The 21112-nt window shown below is 33.7% G+C and overlaps 1 protein-coding gene and 1 pseudogene across 1 annotated transcript in view; one reads left to right on the top strand and one right to left on the bottom strand.

The window, feature by feature from the left end:
- LOC124108016 (disintegrin and metalloproteinase domain-containing protein 5) overlaps nucleotides 1-20768 on the bottom strand; it is a 70895-nt gene extending 50127 nt beyond the window's left edge. Inside the window, exons 1-3 of the mRNA XM_046466378.2 lie at nucleotides 18511-20768; nucleotides 16014-16150; nucleotides 10286-10475 (exon numbers count right to left, since the gene is read on the bottom strand). Coding sequence (XP_046322334.1) covers nucleotides 10286-10475; nucleotides 16014-16150; nucleotides 18511-18567 — 384 coding nt within the window. The 5' untranslated portion in view covers nucleotides 18568-20768. The remainder of the gene's footprint in view (nucleotides 1-10285; nucleotides 10476-16013; nucleotides 16151-18510) is intronic.
- LOC124108017 (PCNA-associated factor-like) lies at nucleotides 2970-4480 on the top strand (annotated as a pseudogene).
- Nucleotides 20769-21112: the final 344 nt, after the last annotated feature.

Below are 21112 nucleotides of genomic sequence, written 5' to 3'. Positions count from 1 at the left end.
ATTATATTTCATATAATTACTGAGAAACTTTGATTCAATCAAACATCCTTCTATTTTATGTCTTCTAACTTTGTGTGCATATATGTTTTTACTTTCTTTCCTTGCTTGAATTTTTGCATTTTTCTTCTTTATCAAGTTAAAATTTATATATAACATGTTGTTAACAGCTTTGTCATTTCCTCATGTTTCTAACAAGCTTCCTTAAGTATAATGAAATTTAACGCTTTTAGTTTCCTCTTGTATAATACAAATACCTTAAAATAAGGTCCTCTTCAATTATATGCTATTGGTGCCTTGCAATTAATTACAACTTTAATTATTTGAAGTAATATTTTGCATATTATGCTTTCAATTAAACTTGTCACACATTTACCCTTTTACTTTTTCACTTCTACTTGTATTATCATTCTTCCATCTAAGATTATTTTCCTTCCAGCAACTTGAAATTCTAGAAATACTTTAGTATTTCCTTTTAGTAGCATTCTGCTGGTGATGAGTTCTCTCAGTTTTTAATTCTGCTGAAAATAACTTTTATGCCTCATTTCTTAGGTAATATTTTCATGAGGATGATATTTTAGAATGGCTGGTAATTTTTTTTAACATTTTAATGATATGTTATTGTTTTCTGGATTTGGTTATTCATTCTGGAAGATTCAATCATGAATAGTATGATTATTCCTTTTAAAATGATGTATTTTCTTGTTTCTTTTAAACTTTCCCTTTCTTAGAAATTACTAACTTTGAGGTTCTCCCAAAGGTACTCCATAGACTCTGCAAATGTATTTTTGTGTCCAAAGATTATCATGAAGTTATAATATCAAGTCCTCTACATGTTTCTTTGAGTGAAGAATATGAATACATATGTGGCAAAGAAGGAAGAACATCCTATTATATCAGAAAGTGAAACAATAACAAAGTTAAGCACACATCCTTGGGGAGAAAAACTCATCAAATCAAAACAGATGAAGAACCATTTACAAACAAACAAAATCAAAACAAGTCCTGAGAGCAAGATGGCAAAATAGAGGCACTAAACAAAGAAAGAATGTAAAACTCTGCAAGAAAGAAGTGCCAAATCATATTTAATGGAGAACCCAAAAACCTAACAAAAAACTTCTCAGTAGAGGACCTAAAGACCAGAAGGGCATGAAATGCTGTATTTTAATTCCATAAAGAAAACAGCTACCAAGCAAAATTACCACAGTCAGCAAGGCCAACCTTTAGAATTAAAAGATAGATACCTTCCCAGATAAGCACAAAATAAGAGAATTCATGACCATTAAAACAGGGCTGGGGTTGTAGCTCAGTGGTAGAACCTTTTCCTAGCATGTGTGAAACACTGGGTTTGATTCTCAGCACCACATAAAAATAAATCAATAAAATAAATGTCCATCAATGTCTAAAAATATATTTAAAAAAAAAACAGTATTATAGTGGATGCTGAACAGAACCCCATGCCAAGAAGACGGATAAGCATAATTATGAAATCTTGTAAAAAATACATTCCACTGGAAAGGTGGAGATGGAAATAAGAATTAAGAAAGGACAAAAATTATCAGTACAGTAAAACATCAAATCTCAAAGAAAAGAGAAAGAAATTAAAAAAGAATATTGAAAACAACCAAAAGAAAATCAACAAAATAACAGAAACAAGTCCATAAACTTTGATAATAACTCTAAATATGATATTAATTCCCCAATTAAAAGACATAGAATGACCAAGTGGATTATAAAACAAGACCCAAAACCATTCTGTCTACAGGAAATTCACCTCTCCTGTAACAACCTACACAAAGTGAAAAGATGAAAAATTATATTACAAGCAAATGAAATCTGAAAGCAGGCAGCAATAGTTAACATCCAAAAAAAAAAAAGATTTTCATACAAAAAAAAATGGTAAGAGGACAAAGAATGTCAGCATATATTTACCAGAAGAACAATTCATCAAGATAAAGTGATTATAAATACATATAAACTGAACATTGTAGCACCCAATTTTATAAAATAAACACTACTAACAGAGATATTAGCTCCCAAACAATAACAATATTAGGGAACTTTATTGTCACACTCACCAACACATAGAGAATATAGACAAAGAAAAGAAATCAACAAGAAAATTCAAAGTTAAATTATTAAGTATAGATTTAAAAACTTAACAGACATCTAATGGCTGCAGAATGTACATTATTTTCATCAGTACATGGAAATATTCTAGTATAGAAAATATATTAGGTCTCAAAGCAAGATTTAATGTTTAACAATTGAATAAGATTCTGAATCTTCTCTAATCACAATAGTATAAAACTACAAATCAATGGCAAGCAAAATTGTAGAAACTGAATATCACACTTTTACATGAACAGTGAATCATTGAAGAAGGCAGAGGGGTACTTCTCCATTATTTACTTCTAGAAATTGAAAAGTTTCTATTCTTAATCTAAGGTTTTGGATCCATTTTTAATTGAAACATATGAATATCCACTTTTCCAGCAGCATTTGCTAGAGGCTGGCTTCAACATATATTTTTTAGCACTTTTGTCAAGAATCAAATGACTGTGTTGTTTTCTCTCTGTGTCTCCTATTTTATTCCATTGGCCTACTAGTCTATTTTTATGCAGTAACATGTTGTTGTTGTTGTTGTTATTATTATTATTATTATTATTATTATTTTATTCTCCATAGTAGAATTGGAAATTGGTATTTTAGGGCCTCCAACTTTAATCTTTTTGCTCAGGATTCCTTGGCTCATATATATGCAGATGCAATGACTTCCTGAATAGGTGTCCTAGAGTTAATAGGTCTTCTGTAGCTCAAGAAACAATACCAAGAGAGAATGGTAGAAAGTACCTTTAATCCCAGTTACTCAGGAGGCTGAAGCAGGAGGATCACAGTTTGAGATCATTCTCTGCAACTTAGCAAGGCCCTAAACAACTTAATGAAACCCTGTCTTAAAATAAATAAATAAAAAGCACTATGGATGTGGCTCAGTGGTGAAATGCCCCTGGGTTCAATCCCTAGGACCAAATAAATAATAGTAATAATAATAATAATAATAATAATTAATAATAATACCAAGAATCAATAGTATGGCATCAAATTGAAAGGCATCTACAAAAAAAGGAAAGAACAGTATGAAGATAGCCTAATGAGAGAGAAAAAATATCTGCAGCTAATCTTATGAAAAAGTATTGATACCAAGAATATCAAAATTACTCAAAAATTTGGTACCAAGTATATATACATATATATACAAGTATATATGCATATATATGTGTGTATTATAAATAAATTTAACAAGTTTTCAAATGAACTAAATAAATAGAAAATTTTTCAATAAATGGACAAATGAACTAAACAAACATTTCTTAAAAGTGCAAGTGGAGGTCCTTGTCCTCTGAAACGCCCTTTGGCTGGGAATCTGCATTTGTCTCATCTCTTCCCATTTGAAAATGGTAGGAACTAAAGCAGACAGTGTCCCAGGCACCTACAGAAAAGTAGTGGCTTCTCCAGCCCCCAAATGTTCCTTGGTTCCTCCACCTCTGCTACTAAGTCTACATGGCTTTCACCAAGAAAAGCTGAAAGTAAGTATGCAGGAGGAAATCCAGTTTGTGTACATCCAACTCCCAAGTGGCAAAAAGGAATTGGAGAATTCTTCAGATTGTCCCCCTAAAGATTCTGAGAAAGAGAATCAGATTCTTGAAAAGGTAGGAAGAAGTGGATTAGGAAGAGCAAAGAGAAAAGTATGTCCTTTGCAACCTGACCACACAGATGATGAAAAGAATAGAACTTATTTATCTTTGAATAATATCTCCTATTTACTCTGGTATTCTAGGGTGTAAATTTGCATAGATATGTTTGTCCATAAGCTTTGATGAATAGGCATTTAATTTAAAAAATGAGGCTAAAATGTATTCAGAAGCAAGTTATGAAATTGGAGAATTTGTAAAATGACAGTTACTTAGGTTAATATTCAATTTAATGCAGTATGTTGGTTCTTTTACCTGCTATAAAGCTTCTTGTTCTTGCCAACATTAAATCAGTGCATGATGTTCCAATTTAAAAAAATGTACAATGGCTAATAATTCCATAAAACAAAATTGAGCTTCTTTAGACATGATGGAAATGAAGATCAAAACTGCACTGAAATGCATCTTATTCTGAATGACAAGCTCCAAGGATACAAACAAAAATACATGCTGGAAAGTATGTATTAGGGGAAAGGAAATCTTATACACTATGTAAAATTTATACAGTCACTGTAGAAATCAATACACATGTTCCTCAAAAACTGAAAATACACAATATGATCCACTTATGCATTTCTCAGTATTTATTAAAAGAATTAGAGGCAGCATAGTTTATAGATATATACAGATCCATGTTTATAGCAGCACAATTCACAATAGCCAAGCTATAGAACACCAGTCTATGTGTGTGTCACTCAATGAATGCATAAAGAAAATGTGAAATATACACACAATGGAGTTTTATTCAGTCATAAAAAGAATGACATTTTGCCATTTGCAGGAAATGAACACCCTAATGCTAATTATGCAAAATAAACCAAACTCAGAGCAAAAAGTATCATATGTTTTTCATCATATGTGGAATTTAGAAGGGGAAAAAAAAAGAAAAGAGACTCCATTAAATTAGGAAACTGGTAGGGTAGATAAAAGAAATCCTGGAGAGGGAGGAAGAAAGAATGGGAGAGGGATTGTAAAGTGAAGTTGATCAAATTATGATTTTATGTATGTACAGATATGCTACATGTATAGTCTCATTCTGTATAATTAATATGCATCAAACATAAAGAACTATTGATAAAAATTTAATAGAATCATATACATGAGTAAGAAGAGGCTATCAAAAATATCAAAAGGATTTTAAAAATAAACAATGCAATTCTTAAGAAGAAATATATAGTTATTGGCAGGTAATATGTAGGTTGAGCTTCACATGACATAAATCAATGTAAAGAATTATTAACCTATAAATATATACTTAATTGACAATAACAAGATAGAAAATGACTTTAAATTATTCAGTAAAATGCAAATTGAGAGAGATAATAATACAAAGTAAGTGAAGAAGAAGATAGAAGAGGGAACATCACTTCTACTATAAAGTCTTCATCAGCAACAATGCAAATTTTTTTTTTAAAAATCATGTCTTGAATGAAAGGTTAAGATTGTATTCTCCTCAGGAGATTACTGCCACTAATTTTTCCATTATAACAATACTTTTTATCCTTCATAATTAGAAAGTAATCTCTGGGAATATACTGGAGACATGTCAAATATTCTCTAAATTTTTTAATCCAGTTAGTTTTATAATCAATTGATGGACCTTGCTTCATTACAATTTTGGGCTGTGCATTATGGTGATTTTTCTGATCATGTCATTGTTTCTGTGCTTTTTCTCTTGTTAAAAAAGAATTCTCCCATTTTTTACTATCACTATAGAAATATGCTTTGTATTTTATTCAGTATGTTATAATCCATTCGTATCTATTTTGTGTGCTTGTGTGCCTGCCAGTGCACACATGTGCTAAGTCCGTTTGGGGCCACTTAAGGTTTATTCAAGCAAGCTCTCTATGAGCACTTCCTTTCATTTATTGCTTTCAATAGAATTTTTTTCTTTGATTGTTATGATTTGGATATGAGGTATCCCCCTCAGATCACCTGTGTTAGTGTAGAAATGTTAACAGGTATTGTAAGAGCTGTAACCTAATCAACCCATCCTAGTTTGAATGGACTGGCAGGTGGGTTATGTCCAAAGGCGGTGAGTCACTGGAAGTATGCCCTAAAGGATTAATCTTCCATGTATCCCCTTCCCTTTATGCTCTCTCTGCTTCTTGGCTATCATGCCCTGAGTAGCTATCCTCTACCATCCCCTTCCACCATGATGTTCTGCCTCACTTTGGGCCCAGTGCAATGGAAGTATCTCTAAAGTCATGAGACTAAACAAACATTCCCTCTTCTGAGTTTTTCTAGTCAGGTATTTTGGTTACAATGACACAAAGTGAACTTGCAAAGAAATTATTATCAAGAAGTAGAGTCACTCATGTGACTAACCTGAATATAAAGTTTACACAAATTTGGGGATAGTTTTTTGGGGAAGAGTTTGAGAAACTTTGGAGAAGTCTTAGAATTTTGTAACCAGAGCTTAATAGGTGATTCGGGTGGGAGCTCAGAAGACCAGAATACAGGTAGAAATGTGGATTGTGCTCAAGAAGTTTCAGAGGAAAATGAGATTTCTACTGGGAACTGAACTAGAAGTCCCTCATATTCTGGCAAAGATTTTGTCTATGGGCTAATTAGTCAGTTGAGAAAATTTTAAGGCAGCACAGTATCTATGCAGTGGTATAGATTTTGCTGGCATCTTTTAACCAGATTTACTGTGACAAATGGGAACAGAAAGCAGGGATAAATAAAGGATATTAAAAACTTGCAGTTTGACCTGAAAAATGCATGTAAAACTGGAACTGAGAAAATGATGGTTTTTGAAGAGATTACGGCCACTAAAAACATATTAAATACTTTCTCAGAGACAATACAAAAAGATGGCTGAGGGCATCTCAGGAATTTACAAGACCATACCTATTGTAAGCTCAAGTATGTACAAGGGAAAACGCCTTTGAGAAGATATGATGGGTGCACCCTGCTTGCTCAGGGGGCCTAGGAAGTTTTTTCACTGTGCTCAGCTGCCCAGGCATTCAGAAGCTGCTTCAGTCATGATCCCCAGGGGTTGAATAAATTCACAACCTGGAAGAAGAACTTTGAACCATCCTTATGGGGCTTATTTTTCAGGGATGCAAAATTCTGAACTTAGGGATCATTGAGGTTTCCACTAAGATTTCAAAGGAAGGCCTAGGAGGCGAAGCAAAGTGTAGCAGGAAATCCCTGTGGGTTTCCCATGAGAACATAATGCCTATAGCTGTGAAGGTAAAGCCAAAGCTTGAATGCAGACACCAAGAATAAATAAATGCCAGTAACATAGACTGTATACCAAGAAAAGCTGCTGGCTGCTGAGAAAGCCAGGCTAAGAAAGAAGGCCATGAGCACAACTAGCACAACCAAAGGAGTGGGACTCCCAAGCCCTTTGGAGAATATATCTCCTTGCCATGTGTCCTAGACACTTCACAGAGTTATTGGGACATGTTTGCCCAGCTGGTTTTTGGTCTGCTTCGTTAGATATGAGTGTTGCTATTCCTGCTTCCTTTCAGATTCCATTTGCATAGAGTATCATTTTACATTCTTTCACTTTCAGTCTGTGTATGTCTTTCTTGGTGAGGTGCATTTATTACTATTATATGGAGTGGGTACTAGGGATTGAACTCAGGAACACTTGACCACTGATCCCCAGCCCTATTTTATATTTTATTTAGAGAGAGGGTCCCACTGGCTTTTATCTCATGATCCTCCTGACTCAGCCTCCCAAGCCACTGGGGTTACAGGTATGCTCCACCAGAAGTGTATTTATTGCATGTTATAAAGAGTTGGATATTATTTTTTAATCCATTCCACCAGTCTGTTTCTTTCAATTAGAGAATTAAGGCCATTTACATACAGGGTTATTATTAAAAAGTATGTACCAATTCCTGTAATATTTGATGATTTTCTATTTCTCATTTCTAATCTACTCCTCTAGTGAGCATTATTCTCTCCTATGTTCTTGTAATTGTGTATGTGTCCTTCTGTGTGTAAGAATCCTTTAAGTAATTTCTTCAATACTATTTTAGTGACTATTAATTCCTTAAGTTTATGCTTATCTTGGAAGTATTTTATTTCTTTTTCAACTCTGAAAGATGGATTTGCTGAATATGGTAATTTAAGTTGTCAGTTATTTTCTTTCATGGCTTTATATACATCATTTCCTGCCCTCCTGACCTTCAGAGTTACATCTCATAAATCTTCTGGTATTCTGATGGGTTTACATTTATAAATAACTTGGTGTTTCTCTCTTGCCAATTTTCTTCAGTATTTTTAGTTATTGCATTATAATTATACATAATGGTGGAATGTGTGGTTATTTTCATATATGCACAATATAGCAATATAAATTTGGCCAATATCATTCCCCATTGTTTTCCCTTTCCCCTCTATTCCTCCTTCCCCCTAGTCACTTTACTTCACTCTACTGATCTCCCTTTGATTTTCATAAGATTCCCCACCCCCAACTTTTCTTTTCCTTGTTCTCATCTTTCACAAATGAGAGAAAACATACAACACTTGACATTCTGAGTTTGGCTTACTTCACTTAATATCATCCATTTTCTTGCAAATGACATAATCTCATTCTCCTTAATGGCTGAATAAAACTCCACTGTGCATATGTACCACATGTTCTCTATACATTCATCCATTAACATCACTGAGGTTGATTCCATAGTTGGTTATTGTGAATTATGCTATTATAACAAGGATATGCATGTATTACTAGATATAATGATGCTAATTCTTTTGGATAAATGCTGAGGAGTGGTACACCTGGGTCATATGGTAGTTCAATTCCATCTCTTTGGGAAACCTCTATATTGATGTCCATACAGGTTGTACTAATTCACAATCCTACCAGCAGTGTATAAGTGTTCTTTTCTCCCTACATTCACCAATTTTTATTATTACTCCTATTTTTGTTGATTTCCATTCTAACAGGAATGAGTTGAAATCTCATTGTAGTTTTGATTTACATTTGCCTATTTACCAAAGATGTTGAAGATTTTTCAAAATATTTTTATACTTGTTAATGAACACTTATTCATTTATTTATTTTTTATTTATATGTGATGTTGAAAATGGAACCCAGTGCCTCACACATACTAGTCAAGTGCTCTACCACTGAGCTACAACCCAGCCCAAAGGTGTTGAACATTTTAAATATATTTATTGACCATGTGAATTTCTTCTTTTTAGAAATGTCTATTTGATTAATTTGTCCATTCATTTATGGCTTCAACTTCACAGCTTGTTATAGGCTTTTTAAGGTTTTCTATATCTTCTTGGTTCAACTTAGTATGTAATATGTGTCTAAAACTATGTCCATTTCTTCTAAATTCTCCAATTTATTGGAATATAAGTTTTCAATATAGATCCTCATGAGCCTTTAGATTTCACTGATTTTATCTATTGATTGCCTATTTTCAATATCATTGATTTTTGCTCTAATATTTATGTCTATTTTTCGGCTTAGGTTTGATTTAGCTTTCTATTCTTTTTGCAGTTTCCCAAGTCAGAAGCTTTAGATCATTAATTTTAGATCTTTCTTCATTTCTAATATACAATTATTCAAGCTGCCTGGGTAGTTTGGTCCTGGGAGACCCAGGAGATGCAGCACCTGGCTGGGAAAATTGCATACTACTGTGGGAGTATAGATTCATGATGGTAGAACCATAGAGATGATGTAACTACTGGGTTTCAAAGCAGCATGTACTTTCTCAGTGACTCTGATTTCAAGATGCCACAGTGCTCTAGCATTGCATTATGGAGAACAAACCACAATGTGGGTTCATGGACTGCAATATTGCAGAATAATTCTTTATGAAACCTGAAGGTGTTGGAAGCAGTGGTGTGAGCCAGTGGGAGCCCCTGGCTTACATTTTACCTGAAAGGAAGATTTACTCCTGGTTCTGAGATGATACCAAGTGGTATTATTTTGTAGCAGAGACAAGGTATTTCCTTATGGTCTCTATGTGGTCAAACTGAATAGCTGTGCTCCACAGTGTTTTTGCCACTGACCTCCTTTTTATAGGGGGTTACAACCATTAGGCAGCTTTGATTTGCCAGCTTGCTGATGTTCCTCTATTATCTTTCATCCTTGGGTATGATTTTTGTCTTATATTTTTATATTTTAGACAAATAATAGATTTAATTTGAGAATATTTTAATTGATTTTATTTGAAAATAGAACAATTTTTCTGTACATATTATGAAATACATTTTGCTGTTCTATTGGATATAGTCTATTTTCTTTGGGGGGTCTTGTAGACTTCCCTTACTGCTGTTGTTAAGAGCATGTTGTTCAACAGCTTAGATAGTCTTTGTGGTCATTAAATTTTTAGCTGATACACTAAATAATGTCTGAAGGCAAGCATTATTTAAGAAACCTATTTGTTCTCTTCAAAAAATAAAATTATGACATATAAAGATTTCCATCTTCCCCTCCAAAAATGCCCTTTTTAAATCTTTCTTACTAAAAGATAAAGGATTTTTTGGTGTATTTTCTTACTATTATACACAAATATAAGAAACTGAGAAAAATTTGAAAAAACAATTCTACTAACCTTTGAAGTGCCACAATCACATTCTTCAGTACCTTCTATTATTCCATTGCCACATATTTTCCTTTGTGCTTCTACCCGAACTGGCATATCAAAAGGATTCTTCTCAAGACATGAAAGGCCATGTTTTGAGGTTAAATATTTAAAATTATCGACACTACAAGTGCTGAAATCCTTTATACCAGCAGCATAGCTAAAATATAAAAATATGGGTATGACAAAAATCATTGCTGTATATCTCTAGATATTTCATTTTTTTGGAGAAAAATTCCAAGAGCATTCATTTATTCTTTGTTGAAAAAATAAGTACACTTCTAAAAACATCAATTATATTGCTAATGCTTTAACAAACTTTTATAATTCCACCAGGAAAAAAAATTAATATATAAATATATATATATATATATATATATATATATATATTTTTTTTTTTTTCTAAAAATTCTTTTCTGTCATAAATAAGAACCAGTGTTGGTGACCCCCCCCCCCAATATCTGTAAGGGATTTATCCTGAGGCTCCCTGTACTCTAGACTCAAATATCAAAATCCACAAATTCAAAAATCCTTTAAATATATATGAATACATAAATTTTAACATATGTATATAAATAAAATCTCCTATGGCCTTGGAGTTTTTAAATACAAGAACTACATCATTCTTATTTCTCTTTCTAGTGCCAAACAATTGAATTTTTAACTTTTGGCCTCAATATTTAATATATTTTATATATTTAATTACTTTTGCTGTTTCTGTAAATATAAGAGTGTTAGTGTTAATATTAAGAGCATATTTTTTGCCCTTCATAATTTTAAATTTTCAAATAAAAATTGGTTATAGATTTAGCATTGAGAAAATATGGCATAGAATTATTTTCCCTGCTTCTCCTTGGTAAGTATAAAACTTTGAAAATAATGCAAGAATCTATGAAGAATTCAGAAAAATCAACTGATAGATAAACATGTTTGGACTCATAGGACAAGAGGAAGGGCATAGTACCTGGGTATCTTATATTTCCTCACTAAATAAAAAATGATCCAGGTTTAATATTTTCAGAATCACAACCTGGCAACAAAAGGTAGCTCAGATACATTCCCTCTTTCCCAAGACCAAACGTAAATCCCACTGAAGGCACAAGGTAATCCTGGCACCACCAGAATGAGAGATCAATTAGAATCACTGCTTATCCACTATGGGTGAGATTGTACATTAATTAGTACAACTACTACAGAAAACACTGTGATTCCTCAGAAAACAAAAACTAGAATGACCATGAGATTCAGAAATCTCATTACTGGGGATATACTCAAAGTAAACTAAATTACTGTGTCAAAAGACATCAGCATGGTGTTCATAATAGAAGGAAGATCAGCATATCAAAATCTCTGGGACACTATGAAGGCAGTACTAAGAGGAAAGTTTTTACACTGAGTGCATTCATTAAAGAAAAAAAAAGTCACTTGTTGACCTAACACTTCATCTCAAAGCCCTAGAAAAAGAAAAACAAATCAACACCAAAAGCAATAGAAGACAGGAAAAAATTAAAATCAGAGCTAAAATCAATGAAATTGAAACAAAAGAAACAATTGAAAAAATTGACAAAACAAAAAGTTGGTTCTTTGAAGAAAATAAATAAAATAGGTAAACCCCTGGCCATGATAACAAAGAGAAAAGGAGAGAAAACTGAAATTACCAAAATACAAGATGAAGAAGGAAATATCACAACAGAAACACTTGAGGTATAGAAGACAATTAGAAATGATTTTGAAAATTTATACTCTAATAAAATAGAAAATCTGAAAGACATAGACAAGTTTCTAGAGACAGATGACCTACCCAAACTGAATGAGGAGGTCAGACCTGATTTCAACAGATCAATTTCAAGTCATGAAATAGAAAACACCATCAGAAACCTACCAAGCAAGAAAAGCCCAGAAACAGATGGATTCTCAGTCAAGTTCTACAAGACTTTCGAAGAAGAATTAACACCAATACTCCTCAAAGTATTATATGAAATATAAAAAAGGGAACACTTCCAAACACATTCTATGAGGCTAATATCACTGTGATACCAAAACCAGATAAAGACACATCAAAGAAAGAAAATTTCAGACCAATATCTCTGATAAACATAGATGCAAAAATTCTCAATAAAATTCTGGCAAATCAAATACAAAAACATATCAAAAAGATAGTGCACCACTATCAAATGGGGTTCATCCCAGGAATGTAAAAAATTCCACCAGAAAACTCCTAGAACTAATAAATGAACTCATCAAAGTAGCAGAATATAAAATCAACACCCATAAATCAAAGGCATTTCTGTATAGCAGTGACAAACCCTCTGAAAAGGTATGAGGAAAACTACACCATTTACAATAACCTCAAAAAAAAAAATTCTTGGGAATCAATGAAAGAGGTGATAGACCTCTACAACAAAAACTACAGAACACTAAAGAAAGAAATTGAAAAATACCTCAGAAGATGGAAAGATCTCCTCTACTCCTGAACAGGCAGAATTAATGTTGTCAAAATGACCATACTACAAAAAGCATTATACAGATTTAATGCAATTTCTATTAAAACAAAGACATACTTCATATAGAAATAGAAAAAGCAATCATGAAATTTATTTGGAAAAATAAGAGACACTGAAGAGCTAAAGCAATCCTTAGCAAGAAAAGTGAATCAGGAGACATCACAACACCAGAACTTAAACTATACTACAGAACTATAATAACAAAAATGACATGGTACTGGTACCAAAACAGACTTGGAGACCAATGGTACAGAATAGAGGACACAGAGACAAACCCACATAAATACAGTTATCTCATAATAGACAAAGGTGCCAAAAAACATTCACTGAAGAAAGGATAGCCTATTCAACTAATGGTGCTGGCAAAACTGGAAATCCATATGTAACAAAAATGAAATTAAACCTCTATCTCTCACCTTGCACATAAATCAACTCAAAGTAGACCAAAGACTTAGGCACTAGAACAGAGACCATGCACATAATAGAAGAAAAAATAGGCCCAAATTTCACCATGTCGGCCTAGGATTTGACTTAACAAGATTTCTAAAGCACAAGAAGTAGAATCAAGAATCAATAAATGGGATGAATTCAAATTAATTCTCAGCAAAGGAAACAATCAATAATGTGAGGAGAGAGCCTACAGACTGCAAGACAATCTTTACCACATGCACCTCTGATAAAGCATTAATCTCTAGATATATAAAGAACTCAAAAAACACCAAAAACCAAATAACCCAATCAATATATGGACTAAGGAACTGAACAGAACACTTCACAGGAGAAGAAATACAATTGATCAACAGATATATAAAAAAGTGTTAATATCTTCAGCAATTAGAGAAATGCCAATCAAAACTACTGTAAGATTTCATCTCACTCTTGTGAGAATGGCAATCATCAAGAATACAGGCAACAATAAACGTTGGCAAGGACGTGAGGAAAAGGGTACACTCATACATTGCTGGTGGGACTGCAAATTGGTGCAGCCAATATAGAAAGCTGTATGATGATTCCTCACAAAACTGGGAATGGAACCACCATTTGACACAGCTATCCCACTCCTTGGTTTATACCCAAAGGACTTAAAATCAGCATTACAGCCACATCAATGTTTATACAAGCTCAATTCACAATAACTAAGCTATGGAACCAACCTATGTGTCCCTCAATAGATGAATGTATAAAAAAAATGTGGTATATATACTCAACGGAATATTACTCAGCTCTAAAGAAGAGTGAAACAATGGAATTTTCCAGTAAATGGAAGGAGTTGGAGAATCTCATGCTAAGTAAAATAAGCCAATCCAACATAACCAAAGGCCAATATATGGATGCTAATTCACAATAAGGTGGGGGGCACTAGGGAAGAATAGCATTATCTTAGATTAGGTAGAGGGAAGTGATAGGAGCAGGAGAGGAGGGGATGTGGGGACACTAAAGAGAGCAGAATGAAACAGACATTATTACTTTATGTGTATATGTGACTACATGAGCAATATGATTCTGCAACATGTATACTCATAAAAATAAGAAATGATATCCCATCTATGTATGATATAATGCATAAATGCATTCTACCGTCACGTATTAATACAAATTTAAAAAACAAAAAGAAAGATCAGTAGAGTAAGTGGATCATGGGAAGTGAAAGGAAAAATACTAGGTTGAGATGGATCAAATTATGTCATGTGCATGTATACATATGAATAGGACATAATGAATCCCACTACTCTGTATGACTATAATGTACCAATAAAAATAACAATAATGATAGCAATAATAATAATACCTGTACTCCCATGTTTATTACATCACTATTCTCCACTGCCCAAGATATAGAATCAATCTAAACATTAATCAATAGATGAAGTGGTAAAGAAAATATAGCATATTTTTGCAATGGAGTATTATGCAGCTATAGAAAGCATGAAATTCATTTACAATGTAGGACATTATGTTAAATGAGTGAGGCATAGGAAGGCAAACATCACATCATCTTATTTATTACTAGAATACAAAAAAATATGTCATAGAAGTTCAGACTAGAACAGTGGTTACCAGAGGCTGGAAGAATAGAGGAAAGGGGAGATAGTAAAAGGCTCATTAATGAATACAATTTTACAGTTAGATAGAAAGAATAAGTTCTGATCCTCTCTGGCATGGAAAGGTGAATATAATGAGAAACAATGGATTAATATATCTCAAAACACTTAGAAGAGAGGATTTTGAATGCATTCACCATAAATAAACAATAAAAGTCTAAGATGATGGATATGCCAATCACTCAAAGTTGAACAATGCCCGATATAGGCAGAACATCATAATGTACCTCATAAATTTGTACAAACACTATGTGTCAATCAAAATAATAATAAAATAAATATCAAGAAGAAAACACAAAAGGCAAACAGTACAAATGAGAATGTTGGGTTGGATATACTGTTGTACTATGTTGGTGAAAACTAAAACTAGAGTAACCATTATTGTAAATAGTCTGGAGGTTCCCCAAAAATTAAAAACAGAACTACCATATGACACAGAAATCCCACTACTGGGTATATATCCAAAGGAAATGAAATTAGTTTGCTGAAGAGATATCTGCACTCACATGTTTATTGCAGCATTATTCATAATAGCCAAGAATACACAGAATCAACTTGTGTTCAATGGATACATAAATTAAGAAACTATGTCATATGTATATGAAAATACTACTCAGCCACAAATAAAAAACAAAATGTCATTGGAATTTTAATATGGATTGAATTAAATCTGTAGACTGCTTGGATATTAAAGACATTTTAATGAGAATTTTAATGAGCAATGACTGTGTTTCCATTTATTTGTGTCTTCTTCAAATTCTTTCACCAATGTATTATAGTTTTCAGTATATGGATCTTTCACAATAACTACAATTTCAAAATTTACATTGTTTGATTATAGAGGGTGTCCTTAAACTGGTCACAAGAAAAAAATACAATCCAGATTCCAGCAAACAGGAAAGATGAAGGATTTCCCCAGGCATAGAGAATCCTGACAGCACATGGCCTATTTTGGTAAGTGTTCTATTCACATTTGAAAAGAAATTTAATTCTAAAGTCATTTTGGGTAGTGTTCTATCATTGCAAATCACTTTAATTTGATTAGTACAAATATAATGCTAAAAAGACATATAACAAATAACATTATCTTACATTGCTTTTGGTGTCATTGTGCATGATTCTCCTGAGCAATAGCAGTGGGCACTATTATCATAATCCAATCCAATAGTAACTCCTAGCAACTGAACAATAGTGACAGCAAATGACTCCCAGGATAAACCCTCTGAATACTAAAAACATGAAGAAAAAAAAAAACTTTTATTAAGAATTATGATGTTATAAAATAAAGCAATATTAACTATAATGAAAAATTAGTATATTTAAAGCTCATTTTTAAACTTATTAACATATTCAAGGCCCCTGTGTAGATGTAAGTTATCGTAGGGTTATATAAACTTTTCAGGTAGACTTATTCAACCTGAATTGTTGAGAGCCATCCATGGGCTATGTGTGGACTACACTGGCACCACAGCCTAGTGAATAGGAGAATCTTGTGTCTGGGAATGTCCAGTGGAAATTTCCTCTGGACAAGACCACCCAGCTACATTGTTAAGTCCTATTCAGCCCTGCCCCAGGTCACACACAACATGGGAGATGAGGTGACCTGCTGCAGCCCACAGCCTCTCAGAGATGGGTATGACCTGCCAAGATGCCAATCAATATGCTGACTGCCAGACATCACTAAGCAAGACTACGCCCCTAAAATCGTATCCCTGCCTTTGATGTACTATCTTAAATAAGCCACAGGAGCCATTTTTTAGTTGTCCAGCTCCAGGCTCCTGTGTGGGCTGAACTTATCAGGTGCTCCATCCTTTAAAACTTTAATTCTGACTCTGTTTTTTGTTCTTTACTAATTATTTTAGACTTTAAGTTCTTCATAGGTTTTATTCCTCTGAGCAGGCAAGAGTTCCCTGCTGAGGTGCTGGCCACCCAATGATAATGAATGAGTCAAAATAATAATTAAATTTAATTTCAAAATACTATTAATTACTGACAACCCAAGTGATCCCAAAAAATCCAATGACCTCAAACATCACATTGGCATTACTTTAATATTTCATTTTAATAATCAGTTTTACATTCCTTCTCTAGTAGGCAGCTTCTAAAATGGGTCTCAATCATCCTTGCCTCATTGTATTCACATCTTGTGTAATTCTACTCCAAGATTTCATTAATGCATTGCACATTTCAGTCTACCCTCAAAGGAGAGTTAGTTATTTCATATTCTGGAAAGCTGTTGAACCCATGCAAGCCCTCCTTTCCCATCCCAGCTTGTGATTAAAATTAATTAAGAAATAAATGGAGTACAGGAAATATTTTTTTTTTTACCAAAACTTGCACACTCCATTTCTTCTACTCTCCAAAAAAGAAAATATTGTTCACTTTTGATTGGTAAAAAATACAAATTAGCTAAGATCCCTAGGAATCTCAAGGAAAAAAAATAATATATAAGATACATAAAATTAGTACAAGCACTAGAAAAGAGAGCAAAGCAGATTCAAATTCACCCTTCTATACTCTATAGATCATGAGACAAAGATACTGAAGATTATGTTTCCTATGTTTTTGTCACCAAATTATTGATAGTTGGAAGGAAGAAGAGATTCTTCTCATATATTGTTGCTTTTGTAAGCCTTGCCCAACCAGCAGCATTTTGCCTCTAAAGTAGAAGTTTATTCCAGTAATTTCAGCTAAATTCAGGATCAATAGTTTCACAGATTATAGTGCCTTCCAGTTCTATCATAACCCATCCAATCCTAGATTTTAAAAGTAGCAGTAGCTGGAGACACCATATCTACCTCCACAGGCAACTTTTGAAAAACCCACAAGTAAAATCATAATCAATGACAAAAACTGAAAGCTTCTCCTCTGATATCAGATACAAGGCAGGGATATCCACATTCACCAGTTCTCTTCAACATAGTGTTGGAAATACAAGCAAGAGCAATCAGACAAGAAAAATAAACAAAACACATCCAATGGGTGTTTCAAGGTGGAACAAGGTGGTTGCTCCATGGTGTGAAACCAAAAAACAGATAGGCAGCTTCTCAAGAAGGTGGGTAAACAAAAAAGGGAGCAGAGAACTTTACTGTAATTTAATACTCAGCATAAAGAATATTAGGGACTCTGGAAGTTGGATATAATTAAATAAGGAAGAAACTTCCAGTGCCACCTCCACTGCCACAGTGGGAAGCAATAGCCAGAGCAGTCCCTCCACAAGCAAAGTGAGGGGATAAGGGAGAATTAAAGGAATCCACATTTTTAGGAAGCCCGAATCATGTCTGGATATGAAGAGTTTAGGGTCAAAGACACAGCCCAATTGAACTGAAAGGCATGATGCACAATATATTTGTGCAGGAAAGAACCTGCATCTCTCCCAACCGTGTGCAGAGGTCACAGGAAAGAACCATTTTGCAGCCAAGGAATTGGGGCCGGCAACTAGGGGAGCCAATTCCTAGCAAACCTGAGTTCGGTCTCAAATACAAGCCTGGCAAAATCACACTGCAAGACATACAGTGTACTTATGTAACCAGGAGAAAAATCAAACATGGAAAGGGGTTTACATAGAATACTGGTTGTGGAAACCCACCTGCTTTTGCCCTTCCACTCCAATATGGCTGCTTGCAGGAATGGCTGGGAGAGGCATGCCTGGCTGGGAATTTGAAAGAGCAGGGACAGAAGAAATTGAGTTTGCAGACTGAACCAGAGACCAAGAAACATGAGATCCACAGATGACAGAGTGGCCTAAGAATTCACTCGTTCACCACATGAGTGGAACTTAGGGGAGATCCCTATGGTGCAGTCTTCCAGTGTGGACCAGCAATTTCTGGGCCCTAGAGGTGCACTGATTTAAAATCTCCAGACCAACTGGCATTAATCAAAGTGCCTGGAGCCTACCTAGGCCTAAACCACCTCCAGGAGTTTCCCCTATGAGATTACCTCTCTCACTCCAGCAACCCCTGCCCCCAAGGGTGGAGGCAAGCTTCAAATTCCAGACAAGCCCGTGTAACACTGTTGAGAAGGGAAGCTGATAATATTCTGAGCTCCAAAAACAAAAATTCTTTAATTTTTCATTGAGATCCTTTTTTTCCTTTTTTTTTTCCTCTGTTTAATTATGATCTTAATGATTCATGGACCTTCATACATATGCATATTTGTTTTTTCTCATTTCTACCTATTTGAAGCCAGTTATTTTTCATTGACCAGTATTTTGAAGACAAAGATGATTGATTATTTTATTTTTATTTTTAATTTTTAAAATTTTCACCTTATGTATATTTTTTCTCTCACTAATCTGTTTCCCTTCATTCTCTTTCTTTCTTTTTTCTGCTAACAATCTCTACTATTCTTTCTTTCATTCTAGCTTTAATTCTTTACTTCTATCTTCTCTCCTTCTTCCTCATAAACATTACAACCTACATCACTTCTACTGTCTCCCTATCCACCATTTGAAATTGTAAACTCTTTTGCAAACTTACTGTTTTATTGTAGGCAATAACTGATCATGTTATTTCTGTTCATTGTGACAATTAACATTGTAGATGTCATAGCAGGAGCTATTTGGTTTAATGCTGTATATTGTTTGCATTGGTTGTTGATATTATTTGTACCCACCCTAAATGGTGAGGTACTGGAAACTATCAGGGACACTATAAGTCCACAAGGCAGAAACACTACTATGTCAAGTCCACATTCATAGATGGGTAGACACACAAACAACATGAAAAAGCAAAAGAACAAATCATCCCAAACAAATCAAGATGCTCTAATAACAGAATCCACTGACACCACACTGAAAGAAATGTCAAAGAAAGGTTTTTAGAATGTTCATAGTTAACCTGATCTGCTAAGTAACAGATGGTATAAGGAATGAAATCAGTATATATTATTCCAAGACCTCAAATCTAAGAGGTCGTCTTGGAATAACATATACCCAATCTCTGAATGAAAATGAATGCCAGCCAAGAATATTACACTAAGCAAAATTAAGCTACAGAATTGATGAAGCAATAAAAACCTTCTGTGATAAACAAAAGTTAAAAGAATTCACAACTAGAAAGCCTGCATTACAAAACATACCTAATAAAATATTACATGAAGAAATGAAACATAAAAGTGAAAACCACCAAAGGGAGGAAGTACAACTAGAAGAATAGTCAATCAAAGAAGAAACTAATTCAAACTAAAAAACCAAAAATAACTCAAAATGACATAGAATAAAAATCATTTCTCAATAAAAATATTGAATATAAATGGCCCAAACACATCAATCAAAAGACATAGGCTAGAAGATTGGATTAAAAAATGAGATGCAACAATATGCTGTCTCCATAAGACTCATCTCCATAGATAATGACATCCAGACTGAAGCTAAAATGATGGGAAAAACATATCATTCACATGGATTTTGTAAACAAACAGGATTTATTATCCTCATATCAGATAAAGTGGACTTCAAGCCAAAGTTAAACAGAAGAGACAAAGAAAGACATTTTATACTGCTTCAGGGAATTATACATCAACCAGACATAACAATTGTAAATATTTATGCCCCGAACAATGGAGATTCTACATACATCAAACAAACTGTTCTCAATTTCAAGAATCAAATAGACAACAACACAGTAAAACTGGATGACTTTAACAAAACTCCATCACCAGTGGATAGATTCTCTAAAGAAAAACAAACAAAAAAAGAAGCTATAGAACCCCAAAATACAATTAATAATTTAGACACAACATAACAGATACATATAGAAAATTTAATCCATCAGTGACTGAAAACCATCTAAGTAACAAATGGATCTCCATAAAATAGACCATATCTTAGGCCACAAAGAAACTCTTAGCAAGTACACTGAAAAAAAGAGAGAGAGAGGGAGGGAGGGAGGGAGGGAGGGAGGGAGAGAGGGAGAGAGAGAGAGAGAGAGAGAGAGAGAGAGAGAGAGAGAGAATACCTTCATTATTATCAGGTCATATGGATTGAAATCTGAAACCAACAATAAAATAAACAATAGAACCTACTCCAATACTTGGAGACAAAATAATACCATATTGAATGACCAATGAATAGCAGAAGAAATCAGGGATGAAATTTTACTTAACTATAAATGAAAATAGTGATACAGTATATCAAAATCTCTGGGATACTATGAAGGCAGGTCTAAGAGGAAAGTTCATTGTATTGAGCT

Source organism: Marmota monax, unplaced genomic scaffold, assembly GCF_021218885.2.
Source record: "Marmota monax isolate L192 unplaced genomic scaffold, Marmota_monax_Labrador192_F-V1.1 WCK01_AAM20220418_F8-fsc00895, whole genome shotgun sequence".
Lineage (NCBI taxonomy): Eukaryota > Metazoa > Chordata > Mammalia > Rodentia > Sciuridae > Marmota > Marmota monax.
This window is presented reverse-complemented; position numbering and strand designations above follow the sequence as displayed.